Genomic DNA, 19074 nt, shown 5'->3' on the forward strand with positions numbered 1-19074 from the left:
CTGGCCTAATGAAAAAACTCAAGTTTACTCGAAACCGACTTGGATTCGAATGTGACCAGGACGTCTTCGTCGTCATTGGTGATGGGTAGTGGTGGTGGTGGTTGTAGTCCTAATAAGAAAGCTCGGAGTCTACTGGACTTGGGTGCGTCGTCGGGGAAATTGTCTTTGGCGCCCACCGAAATCGGCAACAGGCAACCTGTCGATGGATCACCTTCGGCCGAGTACAGAGCCAAATCTATGGAATTCTTGCTGGACAAGGAGAACCAAGCAGCCGTCCAGGTAAAGTATCAAAACCGTATATGTTTTTAGATTGTTATCGCTGTACGTCATTTAATGGAATAGCGCAGAGTCACTAGTTTTTGAGGTCCGAAATAGTATCTTTAGTATGCAGTGTACAGATACAATTGTCGTTTACAGTACTACTTAATCGTAAAATGTCCATTTATTTATAGCGTTTAAAAAAATAAAAAAATTTGGGTCAGCAGGGTGGTAGAAAATTTTGTGGGTCACCGAAACGCACGTGGGGGGAGGGACCGAGAGTACGAACACAATCAATACACTGCACAGCTTCGTAACTAAGAACGTCTACACATTCTTTTCGTGAAACAAATGTATATATTTTTTAATGATAAACTGCTTTTCGAGAATCACGAGTATCGATTTGACACAATAATTGCACAATTTCACTGATGTTTGTTTTCCAATTTAACTGGACGAGTGCGCAGTAAAATATGTTTATCTATAATAATTGCATAATTGCAACTTTGAGAGTTTCATAGAAACATTTGTTTTCTTTGTCTTGTTATGTATGAATGTTCTATCGTAAACATTTAACAGTCGAACGAATAGAAGTAATAATTTTAAAAAATCCATACGTTTCTCTTGGAGGGAATTTTCAGAAAAATCGGATAATCGTAGAACGAGTTTTGTTTTATGAAATCAATTATATTTTGTACACATTTAAAACATACTTAGTTGCCCGAGCAAATCGATTTATCACATAAGTATATTAATCAAATTTTTAGTGCTCGATTTACTACTTCCATTTCGGCCAAGTATGGCAAGTATACTTTCCGTGATTTCTACAAACCATCATAATATTTATTCGCTAAAAAATCAACTGTATCAACTGTTATTAGCTTACGTGCAATGAATTCGGGAGTGTTGTTTTTATTGTGCACGTTATGACCAACCCTTTTTCCTAACAGTCTGTCATGCGTGTTAAGGTTTCTCCTGTACACGTGTTCCTTGTTATTATTACCGTTCTACGTTCCGTTTACATTATGTTTATAGGTTTTAATAAAAACGTCGACAATAATCTTAACCAGTCGGGGCTCTTAATTTCCCCAACACCGACGGTCGACTAATGAGGTTACCTGTAGATAGCCGACCGCCAAAAGTAGACGTACAACACCTCCGGTAGTTCCTATTGACAAATAATCGAGAAATAATAGTAATTTTTTTGTTTTCATTGCTAAACAATAGTCCTTCGCAGTGGCTTGTGTGTGTTGTATCAAAGAGACCACCGCTTCACAATAAAATGTGTGAACGCTAATGGAAACACCGCATTCATATTGATTAGAAATAATATATCTATATAATCTATTCGGTCGTATTTTAGCTGAATAATTACAATGTTGTTATTGACGGTCAGTAAAATTACTGATTCCACTATCGTACAATGAATCACCACAACGTTAGCCGTTCACGACGCATAACCGTTTTTATTTTCCTCGTGGGTATTAATTTGAGATTTAGCCTATTTTTTGTTAGATAATTATGTTTCAGAAATGATTTATAATGCCTCCGTTACCATTTATTTTTTTGCATCAAACATCCGCCTCAATAGGTCATGTCGGTGTGCTCGTATAACGTGGACGTATAAAAATTCATAATGCAAGTTAATTAGTTACTTGCAACGTTCTGAGACACCTTGATTTTTTTAAATAATTTTACAACTCCTGTCTTATTTTGTTACTTGGTGGTTAAAAAAATGCGCACGCCTCGTTTCTATGGTTAAGCTGTGGGGCGATACCTACAAAAAATTTGAGCAACATAATAACATTTGATTTATTGAATTTCATCATAGATTTCGTTTGTAGTGATAAAAACATACGACGTTTAATGTTGTTTTATTGTGAAAGTTTTCAAATAGTAATAATAATAATAATAAACGCATTTTTTATTTTTGTCCACGCACGTTCGACTTTTATTTATAGATTTGACACGACGTATCAATTTCTGATTGTATTGTATTAATTGGCCGTCAATAGCTATACACACTGGCCTAATGAAAAAACTCAAGGTGTACTTGTACATAATTGTGTCATATTAACGAACGTCGTGAATTCCAACCAAACAGCCAAGTTAAATACTAATTTATAGTTATAAAATGTTCAAAGTGGCTCTCTAGCGAGTTCGTATATATATTCTCTACACAACGTCCAATGATACTAATAATGTCCTAAAATGTACAATTGGCATCGTTGAACACTATAGGAGGTGTTTGCCGCGTCGAAAAATAAATAATATTTTGTTATTCATAACATAAATGATTTGTAAATTAATAAAAACGCAATAAAATCCATTGTGCATTTGAGTAAGCAGCTACAACCCGAGACGTGTGCCGCCTTCACTTGCCGTGTATCATACACTACTATTGTGACATTGCAGCTCGTTCTGGCGCCCACATTGTATTTCATATACCATCACGTGGGCTCAAAATTGTGGTGTTTTTTTACAATACTCGGGTGCGTATGGTCGCGGTGACTAATTATAAACTATCATTATGTAAATGAATGCATTCGTACAAATCGTACGCGTCAAGTTTGACGATTGACTTTTTATGTTTGCTTTTGACTGGCTGTTCAAACACATTGCACCGGATGGTATTGCAATACTCGTAAACCACACAGCGTATAGGTGTACATATTGTTTTCGTTAAACATTCGAGTAACGCGTCACAAACGACGTGGTTAATGAGATTAAATTAAAATCAATTTAGAGTTGTTGTTCAAACTGACTGTGTTCAATTTGTCATTACATACGGGCCGACGGAGTTGAGCTCTAGTAGACTACAATGGTAATTTTTTTTTTATAAACTTTTGTCTTTAAACTGTTTGTCAAACCTTTTTCGAATACGAATTATGATAAACGATGAACATTTTTTCGCGGGACATATTTTTCGTTATTGTTTTTCTCGAACAGAAATTCTGCGTTGGGAAAAAATGTTCATTAGAATGGCTTTTTTTTTTGGCATTCCAATTATTCACATAAATTTCATCAGCCGCGGAACAACTATTTTACATGTTGTCTATTTCACTCGCTTTTGCGCGTTTCGACTGTCAACGTGCCAACCCAACAGCAGCTTAGAAGTGTATACACGATTTTTACATTACTGAACGAAAGATACCTTTTGCTGTTAATGAAAAAGATGATTTTTATTTATCGTTCTGGTATTTTTTGTTCGTAGAAACCGCTGCACATCCCGAGAATGTTTATTTTTATAGAGTAATTCAGCGAGAAAGTAGTTTTTTTAACACTTGTTGCCAAATTCAGAATACCATATGACTGATGTAACTATCTTGTGGGCTTGGCAAAACGTTGTAATATCATGTGGTAATTAATCGCTTGCCGGCAACAGCTTTCCGTGTAGTTTTTTAGTGCTCTTAGCGGCAGATATTAGTATATTATACCCAAGTGTAATTCTCTCAAGTATCTAGCGGCCGTGTTTTTTTTCGATAAAAATCGATTGGCCAACTCGTTATCAGACTAGTTGGCATTCGATCAGCTCTTAAACTTCTCCAAAACTCTTATTCATTTGTACCGAGTTGAGTTAAGAGCTTTTAAACGATTATAAAAGCTTTTCAATGTTTGTCTAATGAAATGGACCTCCCGATGTTTCAATTCTTACAGCGAAAATACTTAAAAAAAACGTTAGTTAATTTGAACATTAATAAAAAAAAAAAATGAAGTAGTTAAACTTGGAAAACAAATAACAAAACTTGTCGCCGGGTGTACCCGACCCATTATTTATTTGTTTTGAAATGAGGTACGTGGCTAGTTGAGACGGTGATTAATATAACGCACGACTTGAGGTCGAAACTGTTGACTAAACGGTCACTCGACATGACCTACATGCCTATCCACGTAGTGCTACTGAGTTTGTGCATTGACGTAACGTTAAACTGCAACCCTCTGCAGTTACACATGACAGGTTGACGCATCTGTCGCGTGCTTTTTCAAACGATTAATGTTCACCTGGTTCGTTTCTGCCCTCTCTCAAGTGTTCCTAAACATTTTGTCACAAAACGATACCGCGTACCAGCCACAAACTAGGACTCCTCGTCACGCGGACAGGCGGCGCTTACCGTACGGGTACTGGATTGTACAGGGCGTCCGTCAACGAGAACCAATATTTACTTTGCCGTCACCGGCGGGGATGCTTATTAGTTGGTTTTTTTTTTTTTGCATTTTGTTTGTGCGAAATTGCCTCCTTGTACTTGACGGTTCGTTGCATTTGAACCCCATTTGATACAGTTACACAAACATGTGATGTGCACGTCAAAAACAACGTACATTTGCCCATTATACGTTCTCTGTAGGTTTCATAATTAAAATTCTACATAATTACTGTGTGTTTTTTACTTTGTCTTGTTGTGTCCGTTTTCCGTTGGCCTCTCAATGTTTACGCGATGCATTCAGAACTCACCCTGTATCGTTTTTGTGTACACTGAATGGAAATATCGTTTTGTCACACGGTACGCATGTTATGAATAAAAACCGAACGGGCGGAGTTTGTGCAAAAGCGCGCTGGGTAAAAGTGCTTTCTAATTGTATTATGATATTATTGTCGACTTGTCTTTGGCTAATGTCTACTCATAGAAACGTTTCGGTCGTCGAAGTTAACGTAAGCTCTTCGTTGATATTTCTTTACACATTTCCATTTTCATACATCCGCCGCTGTGTTGTCAAAACATATTTATTTGTCCGATAGAACGTCGCCATGAACAATCTACTATTTCATATAAGACAACCGTGTTATTTGTACCGTTGCAAGTTGGCTTTCATCGAGGTATTTTAACTTCATTTAATATTTTATAACAACTATACATTTGAATGTTTCAAGTTGAAATCGATTCTATTAGTTTCTGTAGTTGTATTGATTAGGCCATAGTCGTGTTTAGTAGATTGTATTAACCCTTTTTGAATTCACACGAAACGCTCTAAGAAAAGGTTCTCTTTAGTACGTATTAGGATACCTTTTCGCCGAGAGTAATTTTATTTTTATGATACGCTTTTGGGCGACGAGGTAAAACCCAGTCTAATATAATAAAAATAATTAAATAAACAAATATAATTTCAGTATGGAATCGATGATTATACGAAAACTACTGGCCTTTTCAGGCTGTAGCCTTTAAGGGCTTGTATACAAACCCTAATGGCCCTTAGAACATTTATGAAATAAAATGGCTTGTTAATTCGTATATATTAATGATATATTATGGCAAAGTGCCAACTTGACAGTTGTTCAGTATTGCTCAACACGAACAATTTAAACTTTACTGTTACCTTGGGCGCAAATTGGGGAGTTTAGTCCCTCCGAATGTTCTTTGTAATGCCTTTTCGTCGATTAATGCATTTGTAAATTTTCAAATTTATCTGTGGTCTGTATTGAACGGACTTTGTAAAACCATTTATCTGCTGAAAAGATTTCAAGTAAGTTTGATATTACTAATCATCAATTTCATTTACAAGTTTTAAATTATATATTTTGTATTATAATAATAATTAATAATTATTAATTATACTGATAAGAAGGAAGTATAGTAAATAAAGGTCGATATGGTAAGTGTATCTTTGCTGTATATATCAATAGTATCACGAATCAGGTCACGAGGAGGTCCACCCCCCCTGGACTATTTGATACAAACATGTAAAATTCATTATAGGAACTTTTTAAAATTTCGCCTATGCTGTTATGTTTAAAATGTCGAGGAAAAAATCTATACTCCTGCAATTTCTTTACTGCCATGTCGTATCTAGTAAAAATGTCATCTATTATACGCAATTATAACAGTGTTGATGGAGACCTTTTAATTTTAAATAAAATAATTGTATGAGCGAGTTCGTGCGATTGACAAAAATAAGAATATTAACCATAAGGACAAGACCATCGGTAGTATTGATAAGAAATTTACTAATGTTTAAATCACAATCGTTCATTTCGTGTTAAATAAACTGGATGAATATTTTCATATTCAAGGCGTTGGTGATTTACAATTATGTTTTCCAAAATCGTCACACAATATTGTGCTAATCGTTTATCTGTGTACAATAACTCGGTTTTGTATATGTTATCGATAACATTGATTTTTGACATGTGTGGGTCGAAATCTGGTCAATTTCTATTCAGAACGCGTGTCTTGTTTCATCTCGCACTCGATGACATCATTATGATAATGATAACATTAATGTATTATCTCTAAGGCGTCGAACCGTCAAAAATGTATGGTCAGGGACATTGCAGTAAACTATGCGGTACCTGCATTATTATGAGCATGTGTATAAGAGAGACAGAGGAAAAATCGATTGGAACGTAGTTACACTGCTTATGACTAATGTAAATTATTATTAGTCTTCCTTATTATTTTTCGACAATGACTTAACGTTGTAATTGCATTACTTTTGTACTTGGAGTGGATTTAGGCAAAAGTTCACACAAGACACTGTCCATTTTTCGCCGTTTCTTTTAATGTATTTATGGAAGAAGGTGAAGGTCAAGTGGGCCAGGGTAGTTTACTTTTCTAGTTAAAAGATATTCGGTGAACTGTTATTTGTGCGAAGATTTTTTTTTTAATTTTCATGTTTTTGAGGGATGCTATCGATCGATCGCTGTGTTTCATCTGGGCAATTTTCCGGAGTGACTAGCTTCCTCTGAATATGTTCATGCCCTTCCTCCCCAGAAAATATGAAGAATAATAAAGAAACTTTGTGTATTTAATTACATTGTTCACAGCCGTAATAACACACAAAGGTAATTATTATGAACAAATTTACTTTTCTTGGTGTAATATGAATGACTCCCGATATTTTCGGGGGGCAATCGTCTGAAAGAAACACTGACCGACAAAAACATAGAAAATCCTGTTGGATATTTAATGAGTGCTAACTGAGTGTTGCATTTCGTTGGACTAAGTAATAATCTTAATATAATTCGTCGTGGATCGAGTGTGTTTGGGTGAAACATAACACGTCGAGTGCACGTTATAAATAGTATACGACTATTTTGGGGTGAGCATTAGTATAATATATTATTTTACGCCTCTCGAATTCCGATGTGACTTAAATTCATTACATGGTTTGGTCTGTCTGCGCTCTGTACATATCTGGAACCGTTCAACTGGAAAATTTGACATGACTAAATTAAGCTCGTTGAAACTACCGTATGATTTACTATGCGCGTTAAATATTCATTTGATTATACATAAATATGTCGTTACGTTTGTTTAAAAATAAAATCTGCTTACGGTTTCGTGAAGAATTTTTTATTTTGTTTGAATCATCTCAATAACAACAAGCTTTAGGGGATTATATGGAATTTAGTGATGATCGTAAACTGTGTGTGACAAAACAAAATCAATTTAACTGCTTAAAAAATTCTATTTACACGAGTTCCATTAATTATTATTTTCAACGATTATTGTTGATAGATTTAAGAATTACTTTCTCATGAATCCGATACTGGTACACGTATGTATTCTATGCAATCGTCTTATCAATGACCATTAGTTTCAATGCATTAACGTTGTTCTGTGTTGAGACTATATAAAAACAGTCGGTGTTTTCGTATAGTCTGTGGTTTAGGTAAACTATAAATAATACGAATTGCTTTTTAATAGAAGGTGGGGACGTTTGACGATAACGTGCTGAACATAACGGTCGGTTACTTATTTCGTACTGAACGGTCATTAGTCACTTGACGAGTGCGGTTTGTTTACGCATAAATGTCGATCGCTTTCAAAGTTCTCCGTTCAAATAAACGCTGGTTTTTCGTTGCGCATTAATTATTGACAAATATGGAGAATATTAAAAGTTGGCGAGACACTGACGATTACCTTTACGTGAAATCAATGCACGCCTACATAGAAAGTCATATAATTTGGGATCTGAAACGTATCCCTAAATCTGTACTCCGGACAAAAAAAAAACGTATAGATCATCCCGTGTACCTTTTTACCGTTAGTCTCGTTTGTTTTCTTTACGATACACCTTTTGTTAAATGCGAATTGATATTTTTTTTTAGGCTCCTGAAAATGAACTTCGCAAGGGAACAGTCAACGGTAATGAGCGTATGTTGTCTGAACACGAATTGCGCATCCAACGTTCATTACAAAGACTTAACCTTCCTGAATGGTATAAAACCAATAATGTGCCGGCACAAGGCTTCCTTTTAAAAAGACATAGCGATGCAGGTTACACGACGAGTATGTCTAGCTTGTCCTCTACCCAATCTCAATCCCCAAAAGGACATTCTAATATCAGTGAGTATTTTACTGTACGAGTTTAATCATCTTTTCATTACCGCACTTTTTATTACAGGTAATTCATTGCTAAGTCCTCAAACACATGCTGCAACTAAAAACTTCTCGCGATGGAGTACTAGTCGCTTAAATGGTGCTCATTCAACTAGTACATCTCCTTGTAGTTCAACTCGTTCGTCATTTAACTATCGACAGCCGTATTTGGGTTGGAGGTCTCAAGAGAAATTATCTAAGCCTAGAACACCAGCTGAACGTCTAGCTGCTGGTCTGCTAGCCCAACATCAAAATAATCAAGTAAATTAAAGCTGAAATTGTGTCAAGTTATTGATAAAAATAAATTAACATTCAATTATTAAATAGTATTGAGTTTTTAAATGATTTTGACTAAATTTTATCAAAAAAAAAAAAACTGTTATAAGTTCAAATGCTAACTTTTACTAACATGACTACGTCCTACTTAAACCACTCAAAGTAATATTTTTCTTATTTGACTTTTAATTAGTCTTTGTATGGTTATTGTAAATCACTAATTTCTATGATACATAATATTTTTTATTAAATATTTATTTTTGTAGCCATGTCCAGATAATTTATCTGAGGTGCAGTCTTCAATAAAGGAAGTAACTTCAGCTATAGCTAATTATGTTTCATCAACAACTCCAAATGGCAGTAAAGAAAGGTTAAATTCAGACTATCATGATTCACCATCGAGGTAATTAATTATTGTTAAATAAAAAGTTATATTTAAATAAATAATTTAAACTGTAAATATTTTCATTTAGATGTCAATCTCTTAGAGGTAGTACGGGACGTTTATGTTGGTTAGAAAGTTCATTTGTAGGTAACAAACGACCAAGTTTAACTAGGGATACACCCCCATCTGAAAACAACACACCAATTTCATACAAGTCATTTTCTTCAATTAATAAGCAGACTCCAAATAAGACTAATGAATGGGTCAATGGTGAGTGTGAATATAGGTAGACTCGGCTTGTCGTCACAAACAAAAATTGGACACTGCCTGCATTGTAGAAGCTGAAAATGCACTGTCAGCACTTGACAGCTTATGTTGGACAACCTTTAGATTTTATTACTATTATTTTTTTTTGTAATTTGTTTTTGTTTAAGCTGGTTTAGTTGTTAAATTTTTATTTTTTCTTTATATTTCGCACTTGAAACAAAGTTAAAATCTTTGTGGATGTAATTTTCTCTTTTGTTTTATAAATTTATAACATAAAGCATGACAAGTACTGTGAATATTTTTTGTACTGTAACTTATTTTAGCATTAAAGTTTTTGTTGACATCAATCAACACAATAAAATTATGAGAATCGATTTATGTCACAAAAAAAAAAAAAACTATTGAACATCTATATGTAAATATTATTTGTAAATATTTCTTTGAATAGAAATATTATAATGGATAAATCAACAAAATGATTTAGTTCTTAATTTACTACGTTTTTAGTCAAAAAGAAAAAATTGAAAATACATTATTGCTATAACTTTGTAAGGAAATTTTGTTCTGCGTATATAATAACTTATTGATTAAAGAGACCATTATTTTTAAGCAGATGAAAAGCTAAACAAAAAATTTACTACGTTACATATACTATGATTTATATACAAGAATATGAATGTTGATTTTTGAAAAAACAAAATTATTTTTTTACAATTTTTTGAATGGAAATTAACATTCCATACTCTTATTATTTTTAGTTATTAATATTTAAGAAACAATTCTGCTATATAATTGTTTTTAAATAATAATAATATAGGCTTTTTTTTTTTATTAATTAGTGCCAATAAATTGATTTTTTCTATTTATAAAGACAATTCTAAATAAAAATATTGGGTTATACACATGAATCAAGTTATTAATTTTACCAATTATATTTCAATTATTGAACAGCAAACAGTTTTATTTCTACTAAACATTTATTTTTGATGGCAATTAAGATTCTTTATTATTGTAAATAACTAATTAATCTAATTACATTGTTAAAAATAAATTATATATATTTGTAACAAAACTCAACTGTCCAGAACGAATAAATATTCAATTTTTACCAAACTAGATTAACTACCAATAAAGTAATGTATTAAAATTGTACAAATTAACTAAAAATAACATATCAACTGTAGTCTATTAGCATCATATCGTTTACTCATTCTATAATATTCTCTATTAATTTGATTTAAATATATTTTATCAATAAATCTTTAACTATTATGATAATATAAAAAATTGTTAAAATAATGTTAAATGTTCTTTAACTTTTCTACAAAAATTCTTCTAATCTATTTGAATTAATAGTTTTTCTACAAAAAAAAACTTATTTTATTTATTACATGTATAATAATTCATAAACTTTACATTTTATGTTTTTGTTTTTAAACATCTAAGACAATATATATGTATAGGTGTTAAAAGAGTAAGGAAACGGTTTCTGTTTTCAATGTTTATAATAATTGACCTGGTTCCTTACTTACTAAATACTCTATATATATTGATAAAAGTTATAAAATGTTAATAAAATGGTTCTCAAGACTGAGTTGCAATACTTATAATGGTTTTCTTTCTTCTTTAAATTAGACAAATAGACATGCAACTATTAATTATTCCTTTAGAGTTCCATTTCGTGCATGTGTTTTCTCAACGTACTTAATGTGATTACTTAAGGATTTTAAATACTATTTACTATTTTAACTCGTCATGTTTTATTTATAATGATGTTACGAACCCTGATTTTTGTGATCGAACATAAATAAATCACAATAATTCTCCGTCAAAACGTTTTTTATATGATTAATGAACAAATAATAAGTAGTATGATGTACACTAATTCAATGTTATACTAGTTGGATTTTTAAACCAATTTACCAAGAAAAAGTTTAGTTCGATTTTTTTAGATTTCAAGTTCGATTCGAAAATCGAATGGTTCTAACATCACTATTTATTTATTTACTTTTTTCATCAACTATTCTATTATTTTTCCGTTATTTCTATCGTAAATATGAGCTTTTATTTCCATGAATATTTAGTAAACATTTTTATACCATGGTTGAGAATTCACTATTTTGAGCACGAATACTTGCAGATCGACCGAGTCCTGGTTCGACCACAATGGAAGATGTACTTAACTCGTTATTAGGACTACAATCTCCCAACAAGTCTGCTAGACTTTACTGTCGTCGCAGTAGTGACAACAATCCTAATCATGGACGTCCTTTCACGGCTTCCGGCCTGAGTAATGTGTAAGTTCAATAAAACTTGTGATATGCTTCTTTGTATATCATGAAACATATTTTATTTGCGCTTTTTTTTTTTTTTTGTAAAAGTATTTACGACTACCTGAAATGTATTACTTAGTTATACTTTTTTTTATCGATTTTCCTAGTAGTTGTTTTAGTGCATAGTAGTATTAAAAAATATTATTGAGATGGTAAAGTGATGGTGTCATCTAAGACCCATAATTAACTACATTAATATATTTAAATCGTGAAAAGCAAACTTTGTATATAATAATGAATTATCTACATTCTATCTCTGACCGTATACCTCAAAGACTTTCTTACATTGAGGATCCACTATTTTTAAATTCGGGCGCACGGAAAGGAGGAGAGCACATGAGCCAATAGCTTAGTAGATGCAGTAATACTCGTAATCGTTTTTTATAACAATTTAAGCATTTGTTTAACATAAATCATTAACATGGTGCACACATTAAGCCACAAGATAAAAATCTTCAAATTAATAAATGTGAAAGATCAATAACTCTCATTGTTGAATCACGAATTATGATTATCAACAAATTTAGAATATCTAATTTGTTTGGTTTATGAAAGAAAAAATATAAAATTCAAGTTTTAATCCCAGTAAGAGTATTTATAGAAATAGTAAATTCATCACAAATGAAAATGCTGAATTAGTAAAAATATCGACCTGGTTAACATAACCGGGTCAGAACAAATTGGTTAAACATAATATATATTTAATTCATTACAAAATTGTGAATCTGTGCAGAATTGATTACAGTCATATCATAGGTGCAACTAAAATTACATTTCTAATGATAATAATTAATGAAAAATTATTTTTTTCCCGTATAAAAAAATACTTTGATACGACAGTAAATGTATTTTTTTAATTTTTAGGATATTGCAACACCCCCGCCGTTATTGATAAATTTAATATTTTGGACATAAATTTATTAAATCGGCATCTTATCAAAAAGCCGATAAGATTTAATTTTCAATTATCTTTTATGGAAATGACCTTATTATCACCGCGTGACAATTTGTCTCGATTAATATTGCTGAACTTTTCCAAGTGCTATTTAATGTCGTTCGATGACATTCGAAAATAATTGACTTTCTAATAATTAAACATCTAATTGTTTTTATTAAACTGAACTGCAAAGCTTAAACATACAATTTCTTTTAGTTATTCTGCTCAAGATGATACGAACTGATTGACCTTTTGGCTTTAAAATCGTTTGTCAACATATTAATAAATGAAATAGATAGACTACTTAAATGAATTTTTTGTTAAGAGTACAAGATCCTAGGAAAATCTCAAAAAATTATCAAATGACGGTTTTTTAAGTTGGTGACAATAATTTAGGAATTTTATGTGAACGTCACTTATTTAAAATTACGTGACACCTAAAAAAAATTTCACTGATAGTTTCAGGTAACGCCAAACAACAACATGCAACGAGTGATCTGAATTGTGTTGGTGCATTAGAACCGAGTACGATCCGTTGTCGATATTCGGAATGTCAACGTTCGGCCACAGTGGCCGAGGCTCGGCGGACATTCAAGACATGTCATAACTGCAATCACATGTACTGTTCACGACGGTGTAGACGTGCTCATTGGCAAGATCACAGGAAGACTTGTTTGAACAGGCGAACGGGCACGTTGTGTCAGTCCATCTTTGAGACTTTCAAGGGCAACGATTCGTGCACAGACAGGCTGTCGATAATAGCTCGCCGAGGATTTCTAGAACAAGGTCGGGGAACCGTCAAGTGCCACTTCTCGGGCATAGAACTTGCCGAAAAGTTTGTTAAACATGGCGGCAACCAGTTGCATTGCGAGCCCGTGTACGTTAAATGGACTGAACTGACCGATTCAGAACCGGAACGGCTTGAGGAGTTGTGTAAGAACTATAATCCAGACACACGGTTCGTTTTGTTCGTGTCAGTGTGCGTTCAGAGGGAGATCCCAGGGCCCGGACCGGTGCAGTGGGAACGACACGTGGTGTCAAGGTACGTCAAGCTGCGGCTTGGCAAATCTTTTAGAGCTACGCCAAGCCAGTTGTCCACCACGGGAAACGGACCGGATACGTTGATATTGACATCGTTGCCTGGGCGTAATCGCGGCGTTCACAGGTCCCGACAAGTTGGATTCACTAACATACAACGTCACTTGCGGCAGAGGGGTGTTGATCTCAGACACCAATTTCCAGACGTGTATAACAAGCTATGCGAATATGTCCAAGGCCCAGACGAAGTCAAGTTCACGCCAATGACAATTTATCCGCAAGAAAAGGTATCGGGAAAGACCTTTATGTGTATCATCATGCCGGACGCCGAGCCTGAAAAGATGAGGTTGATACCGGAGGGCAATAACACAGTTCAGACAATCGATATCAGCCAAGAAGAAACCGAAGATTGATTTGTTGCATCAAACATCATTACATTTTTAAAAGAAACAACTGTGCCGTTTAAAATAGCTGTCGATTATTACTACAATAGTATTAAATGCAATAATAGTAATTATTATTAATAATATAGAGCTAAGCAATGAACACGAGTAACTAGTGGAAATTTTTTTATTAAATGTGAATTCTATAATTATTTAATTTTTTGGGGTACTAATGATCTTATAAATGATTTATTCATATTACTAAAATATTATCTCAACATTTTGCCTTGGTAATAAAAATTATTTATAATAAATAAATTGCAATTCCTTTTCAACTGTAATCATTTAATTGGTTTTCAAAATCTAATTTTCACTTCAATTGTTAATTATTTTATAAGATAATTGTTATTGAACTTAAAATATGTAATGTAAGAAGGATGGTTTAATATTTTATATTAACCTTAGAACGAGAATTTAAAGTTTATGTTAAAATCGTATTAGTATTATAAAGAATAATTTTCTAAATTGTTAACCATGTTTTTAATTATAATTTGTTTTTTAAGCATATACTGTGTTTTATATGAAAACATATTCTTTGGTACAAAGAAAATCTTATCATAGAGCTTACATTGAATAAATATTTACTACTAAATTTTAGTTAGTAAACTTTGTATTTACTTTGCCAGTCAATAAAAATACAAACATAATTAACATTTTTACTATAATACTCAGGCTCTCTTCTAAGATAAAGTATTCATTGTTAAAGTAGAACTATATCAGTAGAACATTAAAAAGTCAAATAATCAATAGTCTCCATGAAGTTTACTTTATTATTAAGCCAAATATATTACAATTTTATTTTACAAATCTTGTACACAAAAATAAATATTATTAATTGTACAATAATAACGGGTCCTGTTTGTAATTATTTTTAAGGGAGAAAAGTTTCGTACTAAGTTTTTTTTATAGTAAACACAAAAAAAAGCTGTTTAAAAAAGTATAAAAGATGTGTCATTTCCATTAACTGACTTATAAAAATAAAATATTAATATCAATACATATATAATAAAATGAGATATATTCTAAATTTGTTTTTTCAGTTTTGAAATGCAATAGAAGAATGTAAATATTAGTTTCTATGTATAGCCAAAATTATTCACAAAATCATGAAAAACCTCATAAAACTAATTATATATATATTTTTTTAAATATCATTTTTTAAGTACACTTTTTCCTGGTTATTGTTCACGAAGAAACAAGGTAAATTTTTTTTTTTTTACTTTTACAGTAATGCGAAAATTTCCAACATTAAAATTTAAAAGAAATAGAAATTAATTTTATTTTACAAATAGTAAAACAATTTCCGATAGGTATTTTATAATCTTATCTAACCAACGAAACAGTGGGTGTTATAGCAATAACTGTAAAAATAAAAGACAAAGAAAAAGCAATACATCTACCACTATTTATGAAATTTTTTACAGTAAAATTATAAGATGTAAGAAAATGTAAAAGAAATGAATTTTCAATACAATTCTTACTTACAACAGTCAATAAATAAATTAAAATCATAATAGTTAAGTGTCACTTTTCCATAGCTTAATTGTTTTATCATTTTCCAAAGCTGCAGATGCTATTATATTGGCTGTTGGATGACAAGACGTACACAAGACAACATCTATAAGAGAGTTAATAAAAAGCTTTTAGAAATTGTAAAAAAAATCATTGATATAAAATTTTTCATGTTAAATTACCTGTATGTCCTTGCAACTTCTGAACTATTTCTTTAGACTGAAGGTTCCATATGTAAACCATATTATCTTCAGATCCCGAAACAATCCACTATAATATTAACATTTTTAATAACAAAATAAATTATATAAAAATAATTTAAAAAATATTAAGTCAGGACTAATTTTTTTTTTAAATCAAGCTAATGGTACTATTGACAAAAATATTTTCTAAATTGATGTAAAATTATATTCTTTATAAATCATACAAGAAAAAAGGATGTTGCATTTAAAAAAATTTTCCAGCTGAAGAATTTATATCATAAATATAAAAAAAAAGTTTAATGTTGGTCAAAGAATTTTAGGTCTATTAAAGATTAAACAGTTATATATTACTTTTCCACCAGTTACAGAGAAGTTGGCAAATATACAATATTTTTCATTTTTGTGTCCAACATAAGTCTTTAAACATTTTCCTTTAGTATAATCCCATAATTTTAAGGTGTTATCTAATGTAGCAGCAAGTATATACTTTCCATTTGGTGAAAATTTAACAAAAGAAACAGGTGGATTATCATCATCAATTAATGTTTTGAGACATTGACCACTAGCAGTATCCCAAATACGGCTAAAAAATATCCAATTATATCAATTACATTAAAAATTTACAACAAAATTAAGTTGAATTTATAATTATACCATAAGCCATCATAACTACTAGAAACAACTAATGAACCATCTCTGTTAAAATGAACTGCACTAACTGGATCAGAATGAGCTGGTAGCGTTTTCAAGCATTTGCCACTTTTTACTTCCCATATGCGAACACTTTCATCAAACTTGTAAAAATAAAATAACTTAAATTAAAACCTTAAATTTAATTTAGTTACAACTTAAAACTTACAGATCCTGAAGCAATAAGATTTGACTGTGGATTGAAATTGCAACAGAATACATAATTGCTATGTCCTTTTAGTGTTTTAACACATTTTCCCTAATGAAAAATATATAAACAAGATATTAGTTTTGATAGTGTAAAAATATAACTAATAAAAACTTAAGTACAGTTCATTTGTACTGAAAATAGTATAATTTTTGATTTTAATGTCTAATGAATTCTATAAATCAAGATTTCCGATAGTTTTTTTTTCATAATTAAGTACATTTTATTAGTTTAAAATTTTAAAAAATTTAAAGAACATAGGTTTTTTAGAAAATTGTCAAAAATATTAAAAAAATATTTTTTTAATATTTTAATATATTTAATATTTAATGAGAAGTTTAAAAAACCTCCTCAGTACTTTGAAAAATGTTTGGGTTTACAAAAAAGGTTAGTTGTCAGCAAAGCAATGTTAGAAGTGAAGTATTATCAATAAAATGTTTACAATAATTTGTCCACTTGTTAAAGTTAATTTAAAAAAAAAGTGAAAAATTTTCATCATTCAATGTTTTAATAATAACTTTTCTGATATTTTGATATATTGTTGAGCAAACTTGGTCTAGTAAGAATGAAATAATCGTATATAGTAACACACACATACAAAAAAAAAAAAAAATAAACATAGTTTAATAAAACTAAAACTTCTCAGCTATGCATCAAAATTAAAATGAAGATGAATTAGATAAATACTCAACTAATTAAATATTAGTTAATCATGTTTTTTTTTAAAGTATTCATATAACTTTTAATTTAAAATTATTTTTGTAGAAGACAAAAGAATCAAAACAACATTTAGAGATGATTTAGAATCTAAAGAAATAGTTGGTAACTTACTTTTTTTTATTAAACTATGACTTATTTTCTAATTATTATTTTATGAAAATGTTTAAAAGTGATTTCTCTTTGCTTTGATAAGAAAGAAAAATGAAATATTAGTTTTCTTACAAAAGTGAAAATTTTACATTAATTTTTCTCACTGAAATTATATATATATAAATTCTTACCGAACTTAACTCCCACACTTTGAGTGTTTTATCATCAGATGCTGAAACTAACAATCTACTATCTGAAGACCAACTAACATCACTAATGCCTAATTTGTGGCCAGAAATTGTTTTTTCAAATTTTCCATCATATGCACCCCAAATTTTAATCAATTTATCGGCAGCTACAAATAACAGTTAAAATAAGATACATATATAATAAAAACATTGAAATTTAATAAAAATAAGAATTTAAGTAAAATTAAAATGGTATTTATATAATTAATATTTAATGTAAAATAATAGAAACAAAAATTTAGCACACATGAGCTAGCAAGCCATTCTCCATTGGGGCTGAATTTAACTGATGATACAGCCTTAGTGTGACCAGCTAAAGTGAATTTCAGAGTATAGTTTGGTTTCTGAAAAGTGAAAAATAATGTTATGATTTTATCATATACAATATTCTTTTAATGAATACCACATTGCTTGATGACTTTTCTCTATCTCTAGCCGGTTGCATACTTTGACCGCCAATTTGAGAATTTGGTCCAACAGGTACCATCCTAAATATATATTCTTAGACTAGTCTTATAAATAACATTAAAATATTAACAGTTTTAAAATAAATAAATATACAAATAGCAAATATTTAAATTATATTAACACAGTTAATTAATAATTAAAAAATTACATGACAATTAATGAAATAATATAATAGTATCATAAAAAATCTAGGAATTTAATATGTGCTTATAAATTAGAAGAGATAGCAATAGCATGTCCGGATTTCAACATGTAAACAAAAAATATTTCTATCAGTTTAGCCAACATAAAATATTTTTAATGTAAAAAATCATGCAATAGTAATTTTTATTGACAATTAAACTATATTATTATCTATTACATTGATTTCAAAAGTAATTTTTTTCATATTTTTAAAATATAGTCGTACAACAATAAAATATTGTCTACAACAGTATTTACGATTCCCCCAAAATGTCGACACTGGGAAATACATACAATTGAGTTATGACTAGTTTATGCATATTTCATAGGAACCAAAAAACACATTACCGAAAAACGGTTATTGTTTCTTAGATTAAATATATTATTGGGTATATAAGAACTGTACAGTGAGAAAGTAATAGTTATAATAACCTAATAATTATATTAATTTTAATTAAAGCATAAAACTTAAGTTTGAAATTGTATAAACTTTTTAG

At 30.7% G+C, this 19074-nt stretch overlaps 2 protein-coding genes across 3 annotated transcripts in view; one reads left to right on the top strand and one right to left on the bottom strand.

Moving 5' to 3' along the window:
- LOC126896076 (uncharacterized) overlaps nucleotides 1–14510 on the top strand; it is a 27612-nt gene extending 13102 nt beyond the window's left edge. Inside the window, exons 5-11 of the mRNA XM_050668524.1 lie at nucleotides 24–279; nucleotides 8306–8543; nucleotides 8602–8837; nucleotides 9119–9255; nucleotides 9326–9507; nucleotides 11645–11788; nucleotides 13234–14510. Coding sequence (XP_050524481.1) covers nucleotides 24–279; nucleotides 8306–8543; nucleotides 8602–8837; nucleotides 9119–9255; nucleotides 9326–9507; nucleotides 11645–11788; nucleotides 13234–14225 — 2185 coding nt within the window. The 3' untranslated portion in view covers nucleotides 14226–14510. The remainder of the gene's footprint in view (nucleotides 1–23; nucleotides 280–8305; nucleotides 8544–8601; nucleotides 8838–9118; nucleotides 9256–9325; nucleotides 9508–11644; nucleotides 11789–13233) is intronic.
- Nucleotides 14511–15090: 580 nt separating this feature from the next.
- Nucleotides 15091–18592, bottom strand: LOC126896073 (protein will die slowly). 2 transcript variants are annotated; one of them, XM_050668521.1, is made up of 8 exons: nucleotides 18333–18592; nucleotides 18174–18270; nucleotides 17870–18033; nucleotides 16830–16919; nucleotides 16625–16764; nucleotides 16322–16553; nucleotides 15950–16037; nucleotides 15091–15873 (listed from the first exon to the last, which is right to left on the bottom strand). In XM_050668521.1, exons 1-8 carry the CDS (start codon nucleotides 18411–18413, stop codon nucleotides 15773–15775), a joined length of 993 nt encoding a protein of 330 aa, XP_050524478.1. In that variant the 5' UTR covers nucleotides 18414–18592; the 3' UTR covers nucleotides 15091–15772. The 2 variants fall into 2 exon arrangements, with proteins under 2 accessions (XP_050524478.1, XP_050524477.1); XM_050668520.1 differs by having other exon boundaries at nucleotides 15093–15873; nucleotides 18330–18591.
- Nucleotides 18593–19074: the final 482 nt, after the last annotated feature.

This window comes from Daktulosphaira vitifoliae, unplaced genomic scaffold (genome assembly GCF_025091365.1).
Source record: "Daktulosphaira vitifoliae isolate Bord-2020 unplaced genomic scaffold, ASM2509136v1 Scaffold_1, whole genome shotgun sequence".
In the NCBI taxonomy this organism is placed as follows: Eukaryota; Metazoa; Arthropoda; class Insecta; order Hemiptera; family Phylloxeridae; genus Daktulosphaira; species Daktulosphaira vitifoliae.